This window comes from Pseudorca crassidens, chromosome 11 (genome assembly GCF_039906515.1).
Source record: "Pseudorca crassidens isolate mPseCra1 chromosome 11, mPseCra1.hap1, whole genome shotgun sequence".
NCBI lineage: Eukaryota > Metazoa > Chordata > Mammalia > Artiodactyla > Delphinidae > Pseudorca > Pseudorca crassidens.
The window spans coordinates 94221599-94240904 of record NC_090306.1 but is presented as its reverse complement, the minus strand read 5'-3'; the positions used below and the strand labels follow the sequence as shown (position 1 = coordinate 94240904).

The window sequence follows — 19306 nt, the reverse complement described above, 5'->3', positions numbered from 1 at the left end:
GATGAAGATGTCTGAAACATGATTGGCTTTTAGTCTGAAAAAAATGGAAGCAGAGAGTGGATTAAAGAGAGGAGAGGGGAACTCAGCCCTGGCTTAGATCTGCGGCTCCAAATGAACCCACAATAGATGCTCTCAGTGGAAACCAGAAGTGATTCCCCGCCCAGCTCTAGGGAGCCGCTGAGCCGACTCCAGGAACAGCTCAACTGAATGAGGACTCAAGGCAGGCTGATGAGTGATGGAACGCACGTCAATAACTGCAGAAATGGCTCCAGTCCTGACTTTACAGGACTAAACGTCCAAGACAGCAGTTTCACATTCCAACGACACTTTGCCCCTCTTTAGAAGGACAGTTTATGCTGGAGACAGTATTTCCCAGTGTGGAATTCTTAAAGATCTCTTGTCTTATCTCTTGTGAATGTCAAGGGCCCACAGTAATTATAAGCATCAAAAAAAAAAAAAAAAATTGGGGGGGGGGAGTTGGGTGGAGTTAAACTTATAAAAGGATGAAAATTATTAGTAATAATATTTTAATGGTTCATCTGTATCGAGGGCTGATGATATGGCAGGCGCTGAGCTAAGAACTTTGATATTAAATATAATTACACTTATATTAAGTAGAATAATATGATTCTCCACCTCCAGGAAGTTCTTCCCTGGAAAATTCTATAAATCCCTAAGAGGCAGCTATAATTGTTACCTCCTTTGAGAAACCTTTCCTTCTGTCATCAGCAATTACTTCCCCGAATTGCAGTACGCCCCCTTCCTTGTGTGTCCTTCCCATCCCCCAAGATTCCCTGAGGGCCTTCTTCATCTGCCCCCAGCTCCTAGGGCTGGTCTGGGGACACAGAGAGCTCCGTGTTTGTGGAGTGAATATTCATTGTCAAATGGGTTTTTTCATTTTAGCTGTCTCTGTGAATTCCACGCCCCACGCTCCTGGACTGCAGCCATCCTCTCTGCTTCTTACTCATTTTGGATAAAATTGATTCGGGCTTTTCTTCTTGAGGTTTAATTTCTTATAAAAACGTTAGAGAGCTGAGAGTGTTCTCTCTTGGGGGCCAGCCTCCATCCCCATCAGGATGCCGATCGCTCTGGAAAGCAAGAAAAGGCTTTCAGGCAGCTCACTCCATCCATCGCGGGCTCGGCTCTCCTCCCTGCCCCCTCCTCCGCGGTCATCCTCTCTCTTGATTGAAGCCACTGCCTCCATCTGTGTCCTGGATCGCCGCCCTCCCCATGTGTCCAGAGACCCCTCTCCAGCAATCAACACTTCCTCCTCTTCTGTGCTGTCATCCTCCTTCTCTTCTGGATCTTTCTCAAGAGCATTTCATCAAGTTCCAGCCTCTCCGTCTTCAAAAATGGTAATAATACTAACAACGGTCCCTCTGGAACCCCTTGTCTCCTTCTAGTTTCTCTTCCACTTTCCAGCCATGCTTATGAAAAAATTTAAAAGAAAGAGAAAAAGGTACCCTCGCTATTGGCTCGCCACCCCCTCCATTCGCATGCCGTCTCTCCATTAGTTGGGCTTCTTCCAGTGTCTTGTGGATGCCCTTCAGCCCCTTCGTGGCAGCTTTGACACTGGCGCCCATCTATCCCTTTTCGAACCTTCCTGGTCCCCGGCTGCCAAGGCCCACACTCCGGTTTTCCACCTACCTCTCCTCTCTCCCTCTGCCTTCCTCCACTCTGTCTTTTCCTAAACCCTGGTGTTCCTCTGGGTCCTCTTTTTACTGCCTGGTCTGTCTAGTCCACACTTTCCCAAGGCTGGCGTGATCCTCAGGTCCACCACTCAAGATCGGACTTCTCTCCTAAGATTCAGACCCTCCCCTCCAGGTTCCTGCTGGTCCCTTGCACTTGAAGTTCCTTCGGGTGCCTCAAACTCCCCACGACTCAAACTCAACCCATCCTATCTGTCCTGTGCCCACGCTCACGGCCTTCCAACCTGCACCCTGTCCTGATGGCGTCCCCACTTTGGAGACTGGTACCACTTACCATCCAGCTGCCCAAATGCCAATCCTGAGACCCGCCTTCGGCTCTCCACCCAATGCAACACCCCACAGCTGGCTCGGGAGCCCACGTCTTCAGTTCTACCACCGCGAATCCACCCTCTCTACACCATCCCCTCTCACGCCCCTCCAACACATTCCCTGAAGCCAGAGTGGGCTTCCAATGTGTAGCTGATCAGCCCTCTCTCTTCATTCCTCCATTGGCTCCTGATATATCTATTGAAGACCTACTGTGTGCCAGGCACTGTGTTACTCTGGGAGGACCTGTGCGTTAGTCTTGTGTGGTTCCCACTCTAGCGGAAGAGACGTACAATAAACATACGCATTATAAAGAGTCAAGCGATGATCAATGTTATCAGGAAAGATGAAGCAGAAAAAGAGGGCGAACAGTGATGGATTAGGAGGGGATCTTAGGGCAGGAAGTCAGGAGAAGCTTCTCTGAGCAACGATAATGAATGAAGGGACCAAGTGAGCCAGTGGGGATTGTAGAGGAAGCACATTCCAGGTGGAGATAACTGCAAGTGCAAAGATCCTGTGGCAGCCTGGTGGGCATGACACAGTCTTACCACAATACCATAGTCCCCGCAAGTAGGAACGTTCCTGTCCCACTGACCTCCTCTCCCCCAGCCTCCTCCCTGACCCACCTCCCAAGAACGGAGGAGAGAGAAACTGGAATTAGCTAAAAGGGAAGATGGAGAGTGAAAAAAGAGGAGGACATGCCCACCCTTCTCTTCCCCAAATTCTAGCATTTTGCGCACAGCAGAACTCAGCTGGGGGAAGGACTTTCCTTTGAATGAAGACAGAAATGTCAGTCATCACATGGCCAGAGATTTTTAACTGAGGCTATATTGCCATCCGAGGTGCCTCTGGTATAGATGAGAAAAGTCATGGGACAGTCCCAGTTCTCGTGGAGGGATGGGGAAAGCAAAACCCAGAGCCACTTGAAAGAAACAGTGGGAGGTCAGAGCTGCCTTCTGATCGCGTCTACTGAGTGGAGCTTTTTGGAAGTCGGGTTGAATGCGAGTCCTGAGGTCCAGATCTGCTGCTTGAGGGTGGCTTCGTGGGGACAGTTAGCTGGCCAGCCAATCATTCCTCCTCTTCTTCCACGTGTCACCATTGGGTACGGGGCCACCTAACAAGGAACTGTGTTTCCCAGCCCTTCTCATAGGTAGGTTTGGTCACATGACTGAGTCTTGCCAGTGGAAAGTGAGCGGAAGGGATGTGTCCAGGGCCCTGAAAACAGCAGATGTGCAGTGTCTGCACTCTCTTCCCTTCACTTTCTGGCTGAACCTGAATGTGGCAGTGGCTTTGACCTTGCAGATGTGACATGGTCCTAGAGATAGAGGAGCCTGAGACCTGGATGCCTGAATGATCAGGTGGAACAGAGCCGTACTCTGGCCTAGCGCACTCACCTTGGGCTTCTCCATGAGAGAGAAGTCAAGTTCTCCTCCGGCTACAGTGGCTGCACCCTTGGCAATGAGTGGCAGGGCATCTCACTCCCTGTGAATGACACCCGCCCAAGTTCTCTGAACCATGTTCAGACATCACACCCCAAACTGCTGGCTTCTCCCTCCAGAGAGAAGCTCCTAGCTGGCTCAGTTATGAAAGCTCTGGGGAGAAAACGTGCTTTGCAATCAGTGGTGAATTCTAGCTCAGCTCTGCCACTTACCAGCTGTACAATCTGGGGCATGTGCCTTTACCTCTCTGAGCCTCAGTTCCCTCATACGGGGATTCATAATCCTTCCTCATAGCTTTGCCTCCAGGATGCAACAAGAGGCTGCAGGAACAGGCCGAGCCCAGCAGAGCCCCAACTGGCCTCCCATCAGCCCCCACCAAGCCTGGATGCAGGCTGAAGTTTTTCTTTGGAATAAGTGACAGGTTCAGGGAGGCGGAACAGAACAAGTACTTAGAGTTCATAGCTCAGAATTCTCTGAAATCAGATTCCCAACTCTCCCTTCCTAGGCTGGGAATTAAGCTGGCTGTCCTGGGCTTATCTCTGAATGGTCTCCGCATGAGGGGAATTTTCCTGCAACCTTATTCCACCCTCCGTACCAGGGCTATTTGTTGGGGGCGTCTTCCTCCTCTGCCCCAGATTTCTGCTCGTTAACCCCATTCCAGGGTGAATCTGTGGGGTGCAAGGAGTGGGGCTGGGGCCGGGGCTGGAGCAAACGTGTTCTGTTTAGTAACGATCAGAATGTTGTGGGTTATGTAGTAGGAATATTAATTCCTTTTCGCAGAGAACATAAGGCTGTAAGGGGCTGTTCGTGTGCTGTCTGGTCCAGCTGTCCTCCCCACCTCCCACTTAGAGATGAAGAAACTGAAGCCTGGGAGAAGACAGGACTTGTTCACAGTACCACACGGAGGGAGGGCATGGCAGAGGTGCCCCGGCTCCAATGCACCGTGGAAGGCTTGCATGGAAGGTGTGCCCAGCTACCTCTCCGTGTAGCCCTTCTTAGGGTGCAGTTCTGACCTGCAATGCAGAAGGGAATGTTCACCTCCACATCTCACATTTACAGAAACCGGGACTGGGAGAGCACCAGGGTGACTCGTCTCCCACTTTGACCTTCTCTGTCTGGCATGGGCAAAGGATGGGTGGGAAGCTGGGCTCCCAGCTAGGCAGAGGTCGGGAGCTCTCCCAGGCTCACCTGGTTTTCCTCCACCATAGCCGGGCTCACCCTGCTTTGAGAATGTCCGCACAGGGGTCTCTCCCTCTGGACCGTGAGCCCTTGACAGGCAGAGACCTTGTCCGCCTTCTCTCTGAACCTCCCTGCTCAGTGGTATTTGCTGACTGCTCAAAAGCACAGACCTGTCTCCATCTCCCAGACGCAAAATCCTTTCCTCACTCACACGGAGCCCAGACGGCCTCTGGTTTCAAGTCCCCGATCTGCCCCTTCACCAGCTGTGCCTTCTTGGAGAAGAAATTGAGTTCTCTGAGCTTAATTCCCCACCACAAGAAGGGGTTAATACGAGGAGCATGTTTCTTACGGGGCTGGAAGAGGTGAAGATGGAGCGAGAGTAGGGGTGTCGGTCACGCAGCAGGTGTGTGGCTGATTCCCTTCCCTTCCCTCCGCCAAGGGAGAACCTCGGTCCAAGGCGCCATGTTCGGGGTTGCATGGGGACAAGACCTTCTCCCCCCACCTCCACCTGCCATTCCCCTCCCATGTCCTGTCTCATTTCACACAAGGGCACACTGTGCTTGTCCAGTGTTTACCATCCAGAAAGTTGTAAGTTGTAAGTTGTATCAACCATATATAGACATGGGCCGTGTCCTGATCTCAAGGGTTGACAGTCCAAGCGAGGAGGCTGCCCATTGCTGACATTCAGGGCGGGGTAACACTTTCTGGTGAGGTGTTCAGCACCGTCCCTGGTCTCTACCCACCAGGTGCTAATAGCATGCCACCCCCCTCCCCAGTTTTTTTTTGTTTTGTTTTGTTTTGTTTTGCAGTACACGGGCCTCTCACTGTTGCGGCCTCTCCCGTTGTGGAGCACAGGCTCCGGACGCGCAGGCTCAGCGGCCATGGCTCACGGGCCCAGCCGCTTCGTGGCATGTGGGATCCTCCCGGACCAGGTCACGAACCCGTGTCCTCTGCATCGGCAGGCAGACTCTCAACCACTGCGCCACCAGGGAAGCCCCCTCCCCAGTTTTGACAATCAAAACTATTTCTAGATATTGCCAAATGTTCTCTGGGTGGTTCTGGAAGCCACCCAGAACTTGGTCATATGGTGACCCCAAAGGGCTAATGGTCCACGGGGAGGCCTCTCCTGTCTGACCTGGCCACTCCTCCAGAGGGACAAGAACAACTCAGCATACACCCCTCAGAGGGCCCGGGAGGGCCAGGGGTTTGATTCCCCCTTATTGTGGGGTTTTATTCCCCCCCCACCCCGCCCTCCACGTACTTAACCTTGAAGGCTGACTCAGTGCTGACACACAGGGAAAGGGTACCAGGCAGGTGCAATTTGGGGAGGGAAAGGTCAGCTTTGGTTGGAGGGAGAGCCACACCTCTTCTTGGAAATACAGAAAATACACACGGTCAAGGACACGGCTTAGAAACAAACCCACTTTAATTGAGAGTGTACACAGAGATAGGGGGAAGCAGAGGTGTGACTGAGACCAGGCCACACACCTGTCCTGGCCAAGGTACCCGGTCTGCTTAGAGGGTTCAAGCTGGGGCCAGGTGTGGGCACAGAAGCAGGGTCAGAGCGGCTGCCTTGAGCAGCAGGGGCCAGGGTGGGGTGGGGGGTGTGCAGAGCTGAGGCCAGGGCACGTTTATGTCTGTGTGTTCATGTGTATGTACATGTATATACGTGGGCACAATGTACACAGAATCTACAGGAGCCCTCAAAGGCAGATTTGGGGACAGGGTCAGGGAGACAACACCTCAAATCCCTGAAGGCCCCAGGGGCTGAGGCAGCCTCAAGAGAGGGGCACACCATGGTGCGTGCTGAATGCCAGAGCTAACCCTGCTTCTGCCACTCGTAGGCTTGCTGTGTGACCTGGAGCAAGTTACTTACCCTCTCTGGGCCTCAGATTCACTAGATGATCACTAAGGTTCCTTGTGGCCCTGAACTTCAATAGTTTCAAGGAGGTTTAAAGGATAAAATGTATTTTTTAAGAGCCTTTGGTCCACGGGTTCAAATCCCACCACGCCTGGTACCCAGCACAACCCCATCACAGGCACCAGGAAAAGGCCCACTGGGAGCTCTTCCTACCTGCCTCTCCCGGGCTCAGCTCTGGCTCCCAGCTGCTCTTCCACGCCTGCCAACAGCTGCGTGTACAGAGACAGTAGGGCAGCAGGGGTGGGCAGCGGCCAGGCGGGGGATGGGAAAGTGGCCAGAGCCGGGGAGGCTTGGCCTCGGGGCCGTAAAGTGCATTGCTCACCCTCTTTGTTTCCTAGCACAGGGTGGACCCAGCACCCAGCAGGCGCTCAATAAATGCTTGAGGAACCAGCACAGTAGAGGACAGCCCGGTCCCAGGGGGAGCTGCGTCCGGAACTAGCCGGGAGGCGGAGCTGGGGCATGTCACTTTGTCCTGTGAGTCTCAGCCATCCCCTCTGGGAAATGGAGGCAAGAGGAGAAGCTGCCCCCGCAGGCCTGCCCCGCCTGTGTGAGTGTGAACGGTGGTGCTCAGTAGCGGGCAGCGTCCAGCTGCAGACAGGCCACAGAAACCCCATCTGGAATGGGGGACGAAGGCGTCCCCAGTGGAGGCAGTGGATCTGAACTGGTGGGGGGCCTTGCTAACGAGGGGTCACTAGGCTTTTACAGTACAGCGATTTCCATTCCTACTGGGAACACGACGTAACAGCTGCAACAACAAAGCACAACTAGCAGACGAGAGGAACCTGGGAGAAGAGGCTGAGGAAGGCGGTCCAAGAGATGGACATGGGCCAGGCGACGTAGCCACGCCTCCTTCGAACACACACACACCCCTGGCTCAATGTCGGGGGCAGCTGAGGGCCAAGTTGGGGGCAGGGGATAGAACCAGCTGAGCCAGAGGGTAAGCGTTTCAGGATGGGGTGGGAGGAGATTCCCAGCTGCCTCCTAAACCAAGCTGGGTCTTCCACCAGGACAGCGGAGCCCTCCCCCAGCTGGCTCTGGGTATCATTTTCATCTGGGATGTTCCAGGAGTCTCCATCGGATGCAGGGGTCCTGGCCCCTCTGGCCCCTCAAGCAAGCTCTGACTTGGGTCCTGGCATAAGTTCAGATGTCACCCAACCTTGCCTCTTGTCCTGCAGGGATTCCCCTCCCAACCCACGGAGAAGCTGAAACCAAGAGCGAGTGGTGGAAAGGAGGAATCAGAGGGAAGTGGTTGAAGGCAGGAGACTGCACAGAGGCTGGAGGCTGGGGTCCTCCAGTCTGGCGCCAAAGGTCTTAGAACGTGACTGCTGTTGGGGTCTCATGGGGGGAGATGCGGGCAGCGGGCACCCGGGGCCACGCCCCCCACCACCGTAAGGCACCGCCCAAGCCCCACCCCAGCGTCCCTCCTGCTCACTGGATGGTGCATTTGTCCCGCTCGCGGGCCTGGCCCTCCCGGAGGACCTTGGCCTTGATGTATTTGAGGTCACTGTTGACGCTGGGGCGGCGGGCAAAGGGCGAGACCATGCCGTAGGCGTCCATGTCCTTGACTCGGCGCATGCAGAAGGGCCTGGGGTGGAAGGCGTCCCCGTACTGCACGGAGATCTTGCGGTGCAGGGCGGGGCTCATCTCGTGCGGCAGCTTGGCCATGCTGAAGAGCACGTAGAACATCTCGTCCACGTTGGTGTTCTTCTTGGCCGACACCTCGAAGTAGGCACAGTTCCCGTCGCCCGACACCAGCAGCTCGGCCTCGGTGGTGGGCACCTGGCGGCACAGCTCGCCGTGGTCGTTCTTGTTGCCGCAGATGACCATGGGCAGCTCTGCCACTTCCTTGGTCTTGTTCTTCAGGCAGGACTTGACCTCCAGGATCTGCTTCTGGAGGCGCTTGACCTCGTCAAAGGATTCCCGATTATCCAGACTGAACACCAGGATGAAAACGTCGCCTGTGGGGAGAGGAACCCCAGGCGGTGAGTTCACAGGCGCCTCCTGACCGCACCACACCCCCTCGCCCCTCCCTGCTCCCTGACTTGACCTTCACAGTGACTCTAGCCAGGAACTGCTATTATTCCCCCCATTTTCCAGAACAGAAGACTGAGGCCCAGAAGGTTAAATCCCTTGTCACAGAGCTAATACGTGGCACAGCCTGGTTCAAACACAATGAATCAGCCCTACATTTCCCGGCAGGGCTGGAGACAGGGTGAGTGATTTGTGACTTTGTGTGGACTGTGTTAGAATAATAAGAAATACAGGGGCTTCCCTGGTGGCGCAGTGGTTGAGAGTCCGCCTGCCGATGCAGGGAACACGGGTTTGTGCCCCAGTCCAGGAAGATCCCACATGCCGCAGAGCGGCTGGGCCCGTGAGCCATGGCCGCTGAGCCTGCGCGTCCGGAGCCTGTGTTCCGCAACGGGAGAGGCCACAGTAGTGAGAGGCCCGCGTACCGCAAAAAAAAAAACGAAATACAGTTTCCACAAGAGCAGGGGTCTTGCTGTTCAGCGCACATCCGCAGGGCCTGGAAGAGCCCCCGATGCATAGTTGGAACGCAGAGTGTTGGCATCAGGCAGGCCTCGGTTCACCTCTTGCCCCCTCCACCCACTGGCCACACGGCCTTCAGCGGGTCATACCACCTCTCTAAACCTCAGTTTCCCCATCTGTCCCATGCAGGATGCTTTTGAAGGTTTGATGAGATAATGAATGGAGAGTGACACGTGCTCAGTGATCTCGGGTCTCAAAAGACCCGAGAACAAGCACCTGCGAGAGTCGCATGGGTTCCCCCTTGACTCCTCACGGAACATCTGTGAGGGAGATTTCATTACTTTCATGTGATAGGTGAGCCAACTGGGGCACAGAAAGGGTGAACAACCAGCCCAAGATGACACAGCTCAGGTGTGGCCAGGCCGAGATGTGCACCCGATTCTGTCCTCACCTGGCTGGTCCTGGCGCACACAGGTGTCCTCTGATTCTTGAATAAATCATGGATGAACAAGTGAACACTAGCCTCCCAGGCCCACGCTACCCCTGCTACAACTCGCTGCATCCCTCAGCGCAGGTCTTTGAAACAGGGATGATGGGGAGGTGGCAAGGGAGGCGGGGAGGCTGAGAGAGGGCTGGTACCTCCACCCCAATTTCCACATCTCACTACAGTGATCACAGTCTCACACTCAAAGTACCTTTTGCACTTTGACTTAAACTCTTGAGAACCTGTGGGGAGATGTTAAGAGCCCTGTTTTATAAGAAACCGAGGCTCAAAGGTGCCCGGGACTGGCCCAAGTTCTCGAGAGGAGAATCAAGTGATACCAGCTTCTGGGAGCACTGCTGCCTCCTTCCTCTGGACCCCTGGGGCACGCCATTTGTCCCCCTCAGAATAGCACACGCCACGTTCAGGACCAATGATGCTCTCTGGAGCAGAGGGAGATGTCGTCACGGCGCACAGTGGGTGTTCATAAAGCTGGTTGTGTGGACAGGGTGGGACGGGATGGAGGACGGTGTGGGACGGGATGGAGGACGGTGTGGGCAGTTTAGAAAGGCACTTGCAAGGCAGCGCTGGCCTGGCAACCGTTTAGGCTGCCAAACCCATCCCATTAAGGCAAATCCCGGGCCCCTGAGGGCTCTGCAGCCTTGACATACCCAGGTGAAAGGCTGTGATGCCAAGCTTCAGAGACGCCTGGCTGGCAGCTGGAAGGAGAGCTGGCGGCAGAATTAATGGCTTTCAGGGGCTTCCCTGGTGGCGCAGTGGTTGAGAGTCTGCCTGCCAATACAGGGGACACGGGTTCGAGCCCTGGTCTGGGAGGATCCCACATGCCGCGGAGCAACTGGGCCCGTGAGCCACAACTACTGAGCCTGCGCGTCTGGAGCCTGTGCTCTGCAACAAGAGAGGCCGCGATAGTGAGAGGCCCGCGCACCGCAATGAGGAGTGGCCCCTGCTCGCCGCAACTGGAGAAAGCCCTCGCACAGAAACGAAGACCCAACACAGTCAAAAATAAATAAATTAAAAAAAAAAAAAAAAAAAGAATTAATGGCTTTCAGAATTTGCTGTGTACCAGCACCAGGTTGGAAAATGAGGCACGGGCTGGTGAGTGAAAAAAGCAGGCAGCAGGCAGATGTGCTTGGAATATGTGCACGTAAAAATGAGACGAAAATACTCTCCGTTATGGGGACACAAATGTGAATGTCAAAGTGTTCGTGGGGGGCCTGGAAGACTGATGGGGTGGCTACCTCGGGGGAGGGGGCAGGAGTCTGCGGTTGGGGGCATGGGGCAAGGGGGCTTTTTAGCCTTATCTGTATGTTTAGAGGAGGGTGTATTTGTGTGTTATTTGTGTAATCAAAAATTAACTTTGGAAATACGCATGTGGTCCCTCTCCACATCTACTCTCTCCCTCCGTTAGCCTTATTTCTGTGGGTGGGCACCCAGTCCCCTCCCCATGGCCAGGAGAGCAGACATCCTTGCACTCTCCATCGAGTCCTGGAAATGCCCCCCACGCAATTTCCTGCAGTTCTCGCAGCCGCCCTGGGAGGAAGCAGGTTATGTCCATTGTGCAGCTGGGAAGACTGAGATCCAGACTTATGGTCACACATCTAAGCCGTCAAGTGGTAGAGCCAGGACTGGAACCCAGGTCAGCCCAGGCTCCTTCTGCCCACACACTCCCTCTCCAAAATGTGGGGTGGGACAGTCTGAGTGTGATCTGGGTCAGATGGTCAGTGAGGACAGCCGGAAGAGGAAGCTGTCTATCCAGGGCACTCAGGGAGGAGTCTTGACCGGGCCGTGGGGAGAGGGGTGGGCATGGCTAGGGTTTCTTGGTGTAGAAGTATCTTGACTTGCGGGGTTGTTTTAGTGATGGCTGGGGGGTTACTTGCTCATTCCTTCCCTTCATCGCCGCCCAGCAGTGGCAGGTGCAGGGTTTAGGAAATGGGCCTGCACAGCCCATTGCAGGCATACTGCAAATGTAGGTTTAAGACCCATAATTCTTGAGCACTTACCTTCCAATCACCAAGCACTTTTCCTATATTAACTCATTTAAATTCTCACAAAGACCTTTGGAATGGGTGCTCATGTGATGCCAACTAACAGATGAGAAAACTGAGGCACAAAGAGATAAAATCACTCGCTCAGAGGGACAAAACCAGGAAGCAGTGGAACCAGGATTCACACCCAGGCAACCAGTTTCCGGACCTGTCCTCTTAGCTACCACACAAAACTGCTTGAGTGATGAAAATCATGGCCCAGTCTCACATCTCTACCTGGCCCCTTAGTCCCCCACAATCTCCTCCCTCCCCACCACCCCCAGCCGGGCCAAGAGGCTACAGGATAGCCCAGTGGTAAAGCATGAGAGCCAGACTGTCATTTACCAGCTGTGCTGTCACCTGGAGTAACTCAACCTCTCTGGGCCTCAGGTTCTCCACTTGTAAAATGGAGGCAAATACCTGTCTCCTAGGTTCGTTGTGAGGATTAAAGAGATACATGCCAAGCTCTAGAAACAGGCCCAGGCACACAGCTCTTGTTAAGTGTCAGCTATCGCCACGGCCGTGACTGCGATTATTACCGAGTTCCCAGCATCCGCAAGTCCCCACCAGCCCCTCTGGCTGATCACTGCCTGGGCCCGGCCCCTGCCTCTCTGAGAGGTGGAAAAGCCCCGCAGTGTTCATAGATCAGAGCCCGACAGACTGACCCCGGGCGCTGGAGCTCTGCTGGGTCACCCCCACAGAAGGAAGGCAGCAGCCCCTCTGTTCCCCGGGGAGGTGAAGCCCCAGTGCAGAGTCTACCAGTTCCTGATCTGGGAGGCAGCGCCAGCAGTCATGAGCAATCGATCCAGAGTCAGACAGAATGGAACTGGGGACCTGGCTCCATCCTTTGCTCGGGAAGCAGCAACACCTCTGTGACTCCCACAGTGCTAAGGGGGCTCGTCGTGAGCTTCATCTCAGATAGGCAAGTGCCTTGCAAACTGTAAAGTACCGAGCACACACGCTCACATACTCAAGCACCTGTGCCCACCCCTGGCACCCACCTGTGAGGATGGAGAGCCTGCGCATGGCAGGGAAGGGGTGGTTGCCAGACGTGTCCAGGATGTCCAGCTGGTACATGTCGCCGCGAATGTTGTAGACCTTCCGGTGGAAGTCCTCGATGGTGGGCGTGTACTGGTCCTCGAAGCGGCCGTTGAGGAAACGAGAGACGATGGAGCTCTTGCCCACCCGCGAGGCGCCCAGCACCACCATGCGGTACGAGTTCTTGGCGGGCACACTGAGTGTGCAGTTCCCGCTGGACAAGGTCTTCATCATGGCTCGGGGCTGTGGCAGAGAGCCGGGAGTCGGCATCAGGAGGCCCGAGGCCCAGCCTCGCAGCCCTTCCTGGAAGCCTTGGCCTTTCCTGCCGGCCACCTGTCTGGTCTCAGTTTTCTGTCTGTACAATGGGAACACTGGACTGGGGTCTTTCTAAAGGCCTTGGAGTTCTGCCTGCTCATCCGTCTCGTTTCTTTCTTTCCTCCTTCATTCATCCACCCATTCACTCATTCACTCACCCTTGCGTTCATTCACCCCTTATTTATTTGTTTGTTTGTTTGTTTATTTATGCAGCACGGGACTGCTGGGGCTTGACTCCTCGCTGTACCACTAACTCGCTACTGCTCTTGGGTAAGGAGCTTAACTTCCCCGGGAGTCACTTTTCTCATCAGAACTTTCTACAGGAGCCTCTTGGGCTTGTGGGAGAAGCCGAAATGGATCCAAGCTCCAAACCCCAATTAAAGATAAGTAACGTCCAGGGGCTCCATCAGGCCCACCCAAAGGCCATTCACAGTCCAGCCACCCTCGCTTCCTATCTCAGCAGCTACCAGCGTCCCCCCCGGAACCCCTGGTGAGCTTGAGCTCTGCTGGTACCTGCCTCCAGCCCTCAGTCCCTCCCCAAGAGCACCCTCTTCCCTTCAGCAGAGTCTGGCTCAAATGCCACCTCCTCTCTGAAGGCTCCTCTGCCTCCTGCCAAACCCAGCAGGAAGCCACCCACCCACCTAGAGAAGATGAGCTACAAATGGGTGCAGGCCTGCTGAAATACAGATCTCCTCTGCCCTCAGCAGGCTGCCGTACAGGGCGGTGCAGGTGGGGCGCTGCACAAGGCCCCCGGCTGGGTGGGAAAGGGGGAGGCCGTCTTATTTGGAGTTCATCTGCTCAGAGAAGGCACCTTTTCGCAATCTGCACAAAGGGCTGTGGTGCTAACTATGACGGGTCCCCACCCCGTGATGCCCCAGGTCAGTAGCCTGGAGAGCCTCTTTCATTCACCCCCTGGCCCTCTCCAACATCGTAAATGTCTACAGCTGCCATGACGCTAAGAGACTTCAGGTGGAGACACCTCTTGTGTGTATTTTCTGGCACACGACCTGTTCAGGGAGTTCTCCTTGCCTGACTGAGAACCGCCGTGCAGTAAAGCGGCTCTCAAAAAGACCTTTATAAAAGCTCTGGTGGGTAGCATTTGTCAATTTCCATGAATCCTCCCACCATGGCCGACGCCAAGCTACCAAGATGATCTCAATGAATGAACTGCACAGGGCCGCACACGATAAGCCGGCTCAGCCTGCCGCTGACCCAGGCCTGGAGCCATGACAACGATCACCAGTAACCAAGCCCTGCAGTGTGCCAAGCACTGTGCTAAGTATAGAACGATAATAACAGCGGACGTGTATTTTGCAGTTAATCTATGCAGAGCGGTCCAAGTGCTGAACGTGTACTAACCTGCTTCATCCCTCAGGAACCCCAGAAGGTAGATGGTTACCCCAATTTACAGATGAGGAAACTGAAACACAGAGAAGTTTAGTACCTTGCTCATGGTTACACAGCCAGTAACCAGCCAAGGAGGGATTCGACCCCAGGCGGTCCACCCCCTGCCATGGAGTATCCTCACCACCTCACTGTGAAGTAGGGATTCCCGTCCCTGTTTCACAGATAAGGACCTGATGCTTAAACGTCTACACGACTGGCCCATTTAGTTAATAAGGAAGCCAGGATGGTGACCCCAAGCCTGCGACCTCTACATCTCCCGTGCAATTCATGCCTGAAGCCGACCTCAAGTTCATCCCACAGGATTTCAGGGCCATGTACACAGCAGGTGCTCAGTAAATGATCTGTGAATGAATGAAGCAAATGGCTCTACCTTTGGAGCTCATTCAAAGCCTCCTTCTGGGGCCTTTGCCCTCCACCCGCACCCTGTATAGCTGGCCCGGGGGCTGCACTGAGGAGGGTCTCAGTGCCCTGAGCACATCCCTGGGTGGGCAGCAGGGGAGAGAGGGCTGCAAGCCGACAGCACTGAATTTTTTCAGTCTCCTCCTGGGCTGGGAGAGCCAGGCTGCGTGCACCTTCAACGGACGCGGGCTGCTGGGGAAAGAGGTCCCACACCAGGACAGCCCCCTCCACAAGTCCCTCTGCAGGGAGCTTGGATCTGCTGGTGGTCACCTCTGTCTACACAGAGAGGGAAGGAGGCCAGTAGCCCCCAGGGACAGTGTATACCCTGCCCCAACCTCTAGCCCAGAGCTCCTGGTATAGACTGCTAACGTCGGCGACTGAATGGGCCTGAGGAAGTCAAAGAGAGGAGGCGTGAGGTCAGGAGAGGGCAAAGAAGGAGGAAAAAAAAATAATAATCTGTGGCTTTCCTCTCTGAGAGAAGACTGCGAGTCTTCACATGGCCCCAGCCACGTGGGGCTGTGTGAAACACCCAGACACCTGGCCGTCAGGTGACAGCACCTCCCACCCCCGCATCCTCCTTCCCTTCTCCTCCCCCAGAGGAGGTACTATGGGCAGCGCTGTAGGCACAGCTTCTCTCCTCCACCGCTGCCTGCTCCCTTCTCTCCATCCTCAGCCAGGCTGACCCTATGGTGAGGAGTTCAAAGGGCCCTTTGAGAATGTAGATTCCCCCCCCCCCGGAGGCCCAGAGAGTGGTTAGCGGGGGTGACTAGCGGCACAGGTACCCAAATGCAAGTTCTGTGACTCATCCCAGGGAGGCAGAGGTGGCGGGGCCACGCTGGGAGAATGGTCAGCACAGCTGGGCAGGCCTCCATCATGCTGGGTGCTTTGCACGCCTTATTTCAATGACTACACAACACTCCGATGGAGAGGGGACCACCATCAACCCACTGGACCAATGGGGACACTGGAGGTCGCAGAGGCTGAGTCACTTGCCCCAGTTCACACAGATGACTGGCCAGGCCAGGATTAGAATCAGGCTGTTGGCTCCAAAACTGGGGCTCTTACCTCTATAAAAACCCACCCCCCGGACAAAATCAATCTTTTTCAAAACAAAGTCTGACTCACTGAAGCCTCAGCTGCGGTCAGGCGGGGGGAATGACCCCAGAAGCCTATTCTAATTCCCTCTCTCTCTTGCTGCAGATAGCTGGGGTCAGGCACCCTGCCCAGGACTCCCCCAAACCTTGTCCAGCCAGCTCCCAGCAAATGCATCTGTGCGTTCACCCCATTCTTCTTCCTCAAGCCCTTCTCCCAGGGCCTGTCTGGAAGATGGAGGGGTCACAGGGGCAGGAACAGCAGTATAAGAGTCTGGCCGCACCCTCCTCCTTGTAGTACCCTGAGCCCTCCCTGCCCCCCTGGCACACACCCCAAGCCTCCTCCATTAGCACGCATCCCAGCCTCTCTGGACACACATGCATTCACTGGCCTCCATGCCCAAACTGAGGGGAGTCCTGGGGGCTTTGCAAAGCCAATCTCACCATCCTTGACACAGCTCAGGGTGGTAGAAAGCAGGCAGACCAGCTCTGCCTCTCACCAGCCCAGCCACCCTGGGCAAATGACTGGGCCTAGCGGGGCTGGTCATCTCTCAAATGGTAGAAACAAACCCACAGTGGCCCTCAGAGCTCAGTGAGAAGCCAAGAGGCCCACACAGCTCCTAGCACCCAGCAAGCAGGCGCCTTTCTTTGTGGTACTTCCTCTTGGCAGTCAAGGGGCTGCCTGGAGCAGTCAGGTGGGGAGCGACTGCAGGCAGATGCCTTGGGGGACCCCGTCTTGTCTCTCTGATGCCAGGGGAAGCCTGAATACGGGCTTCTGCGCTGGCTGCCCCTTCCCAGCCCAGCCTCCCACCTCCCATGAGGTCCTGGACAACACCCTTCATCATCCTCCCAGGGTCAGGGGTAAGGGGAGGAGAGAGCGCCCCGCAGAGGTACCTGGGAGCCTTCTGGCCAGCTGATCACAGGAAACCCTTCTTGGCAAGCGGATCGCCCAGGAAACTCACTCCTTGCACCAACTCCCCCCAAAGCTCATGGAACTCTGAACAGGGAAGGCGTTCCTTAATCTTCCCTCCTCAGAGGAGGTCCTCACCAAGGCCGCCACCAACTGGCCCCATCCCAGCCCCACCCTCAGCCAGGTTTGCAGGCTGCAGCTGGCTTAGGAAGGGGAGGGGCTGTGTTTGGGGTAGGGAAGTGCCTCTTCCTCTCTGAGCCTCTGTTTCCTTAGATTCAAACCGGCTGTTACTCCAGATCTCTTAAATGGAAGGCTTCTAGCACCGAATCTGGCACATAGGAGAAACGCAGGAAGTCTTTCTTTCCTGGAATAAGCACTCAGCCTGGCACATAGTAGGTGCTCATCTAATTTCATTTTCTCTAGATAAGTGAAGTTGCCGTATGATCATAATAGGCGCTCCATCAGTTTAACTTTCCCTAGTCCTGTAAAGCTTCACCTAGCCTTCCGCTGACAAGCTTCAAACCTTTCTTCCCGGCTTCCCCGCTTCCCCAGTTCTGTTGGGGTGTCTCCCTCCTACCTGGGAATGGCGGGCCGGGCCTCTGGCGCGGCTCGGAGGGATGCCTGCAAGCCCCTGGAGGTGCGGGGAACCGCCTTGCTCTCCGGCCGCCGAGCCTTCCAGAGTCTTTGGCGGCTCCCGGGTCACTCCGCCGGGCTCCTCCTCTGCGCGGCTCGGGGCGCCGGGCTGGGCGCGGCCGGGCGAGGGGACACGGGGAGCCGGTGCCCCATGAGTGGGTTCCGAGGGTTCGGCGGGGCCCGGGCGCTGGGCGGGCTCCGGCTCGCTGCCGCCGGCCCTGCCCTGCCCGGCCCCGGGGGACTCCTGCTGAGCCAGGTGCCCGGAGGCGTGGGGACGTCCGACCCCGGGGTCCCTGCCTGGGGCTCCGGGTTTGGGGGAGAGGGCAAAAAGAGCAACTCCGGGTCCTTAGAGACTCCTGGAGGGTCCTTTGGAGGTGACTGTAGGTGCGTGCGTATGTGCGTGTCCCGGGTGGGAGAACCTATCCGACCGCCTATGCCACCTGCTCCGCCCGCCCCAAAGGGGATCGCTCGGGTAGGGGGGTGCCTGCCCGGCTCGGCCGCGGCCTCCTCCTCTGCCCGCAGCTGTGCAGCTCCCCCGGCGCCGAGGGACGGCTCCTTTCTCCCTGCAAGGCGACGCCAGCAGCTGAAGGAGGAGCTGGGCGCTCGGCTCCGCGCGCGTGTGGGAGGGGGCCTTAAACGCCGCCCTAAGGTTTCGCAGCTCCAAGTTAGCCTTACACAGGCTCCTCCTACCACTTCACCCCCTCTGGCCCCCAGAGGAGGTGAACTTTCTGCGGGGCCCTGGCTCTTCCCTCCTTCCCTCTCCTGGAGGCGAACGCCCCTCTTCCTCCCGCAGGGCAAGGTCAGTGGTCCCTCCGAAAAGTGATCGGAGACCAGGCTCCTGACGGCGGTCCCAGCGGCAGAAGCCCAGCTCAGGCCTGGGCGCCCTTCGCCGCCCCTGCGAGCGGTTCTCCGTGGACCCGTCGCGCGGCTCGCACTCGCCCCCTCCGCAGCCTGCAAGCAGCCTGTCCCGCCACCCGGCGCCCGCCTCTGCCTCCCCTAGCCCGCTCACCCGCCTTCGCCCAGCGCCCCGCCCCCGGTACTGCGCTCGGCCAATGACGACGGGCCCCGCTGCCTGGCCCCGCCCCATAGCCCCGCCCGCGGCCGCCTTGGCACCTCAGTCTGCCGCTCCGCGTGCCCGGGCTCGTGGGGCCAGGGCTCTGGTGGGGGCGGCCGGGGTCGCGGGGAGCGGAAGGCGGCGCGGGCCTCGGAGGCTGACGTCTGTGCACGCACTCACACGCGCACCGCGCCGGCCGCAGGTGACCCGCGAGGGAACCTGGCCCCTCTCGCCTGGTCTGGCTGCAGCCCGCTCGCAAGGCTCCCGCGCCCTCCTCCTTCGCCGAAATCCCCAGGGGCCCTCCCGGGCACCCATTCTGCCCGCCTGAGCCTCTGCCTCCCTCCCGAGGTCTCCGGGCCTGCAGGACCCCCCGGGATGACACATGGGCCGCGCACGTGCGGTCAGGAGGGGCCGCGGAGTCACCTTGGCCTAAGCGCTCCTGAGTGGAGGTCTGTGCGGCATGCAGGTCTGAGGGAGCATCGTAGAGAGAGCCCTGCTGGGGGCGTCCTGGGCGCCCTTGGGCAGCACCTCTCTCCCTTCCCTTCTCCCCACCTTGAACCAGGGCAGACATCAGTCATTATTACTTAGTATTTTCCAAGACCCACTCCTCCCCTCTGCCCCAAACACGTTTTTTGAAGAATTGTTATATCACTGCTTTAAATGGGAAACCAGTATCACTTGCCATAAATAGAAGGTAAGAGCAAAAATAAGCACAAGGGAAACAAACCAAGGTTATTAAACTCTAGCAGGAAATTGGCCTGCCAAGGCTTGAGATGTGCCCTCAGTGAAAAAGGGGGGTTGGCCAGCTTTAGAGGTGTTACAGACCTTTTAGCTCCCAACAGAGACTTTCTCCTTCAGTGTTACCAGGAGGCTGAAAAGAGAATGTTCTCAC

At 56.5% G+C, this 19306-nt stretch overlaps 1 protein-coding gene across 3 annotated transcripts; it reads right to left on the bottom strand.

Annotated features, from left to right (window-relative positions):
* Nucleotides 1-6041: 6041 nt before the first annotated feature.
* On the bottom strand, nucleotides 6042-18359 carry RASD2 (RASD family member 2). Of its 3 annotated transcripts, none has more exons than XM_067697885.1 (3): nucleotides 17305-18359; nucleotides 12569-12848; nucleotides 6042-8512 (listed from the first exon to the last, which is right to left on the bottom strand). In XM_067697885.1, the coding sequence occupies exons 2-3, from the start codon at nucleotides 12837-12839 to the stop codon at nucleotides 7983-7985; spliced, it is 801 nt and encodes a 266-aa protein (XP_067553986.1). In that variant the 5' UTR covers nucleotides 12840-12848; nucleotides 17305-18359; the 3' UTR covers nucleotides 6042-7982. The 3 variants fall into 3 exon arrangements, with proteins under 3 accessions (XP_067553986.1, XP_067553987.1, XP_067553984.1); XM_067697886.1 differs by lacking the exon at nucleotides 17305-18359 and adding an exon at nucleotides 16712-17217; XM_067697883.1 differs by lacking the exon at nucleotides 17305-18359 and having other exon boundaries at nucleotides 12569-12866.
* Between the last annotated feature and the right edge of the window lie 947 nt (nucleotides 18360-19306).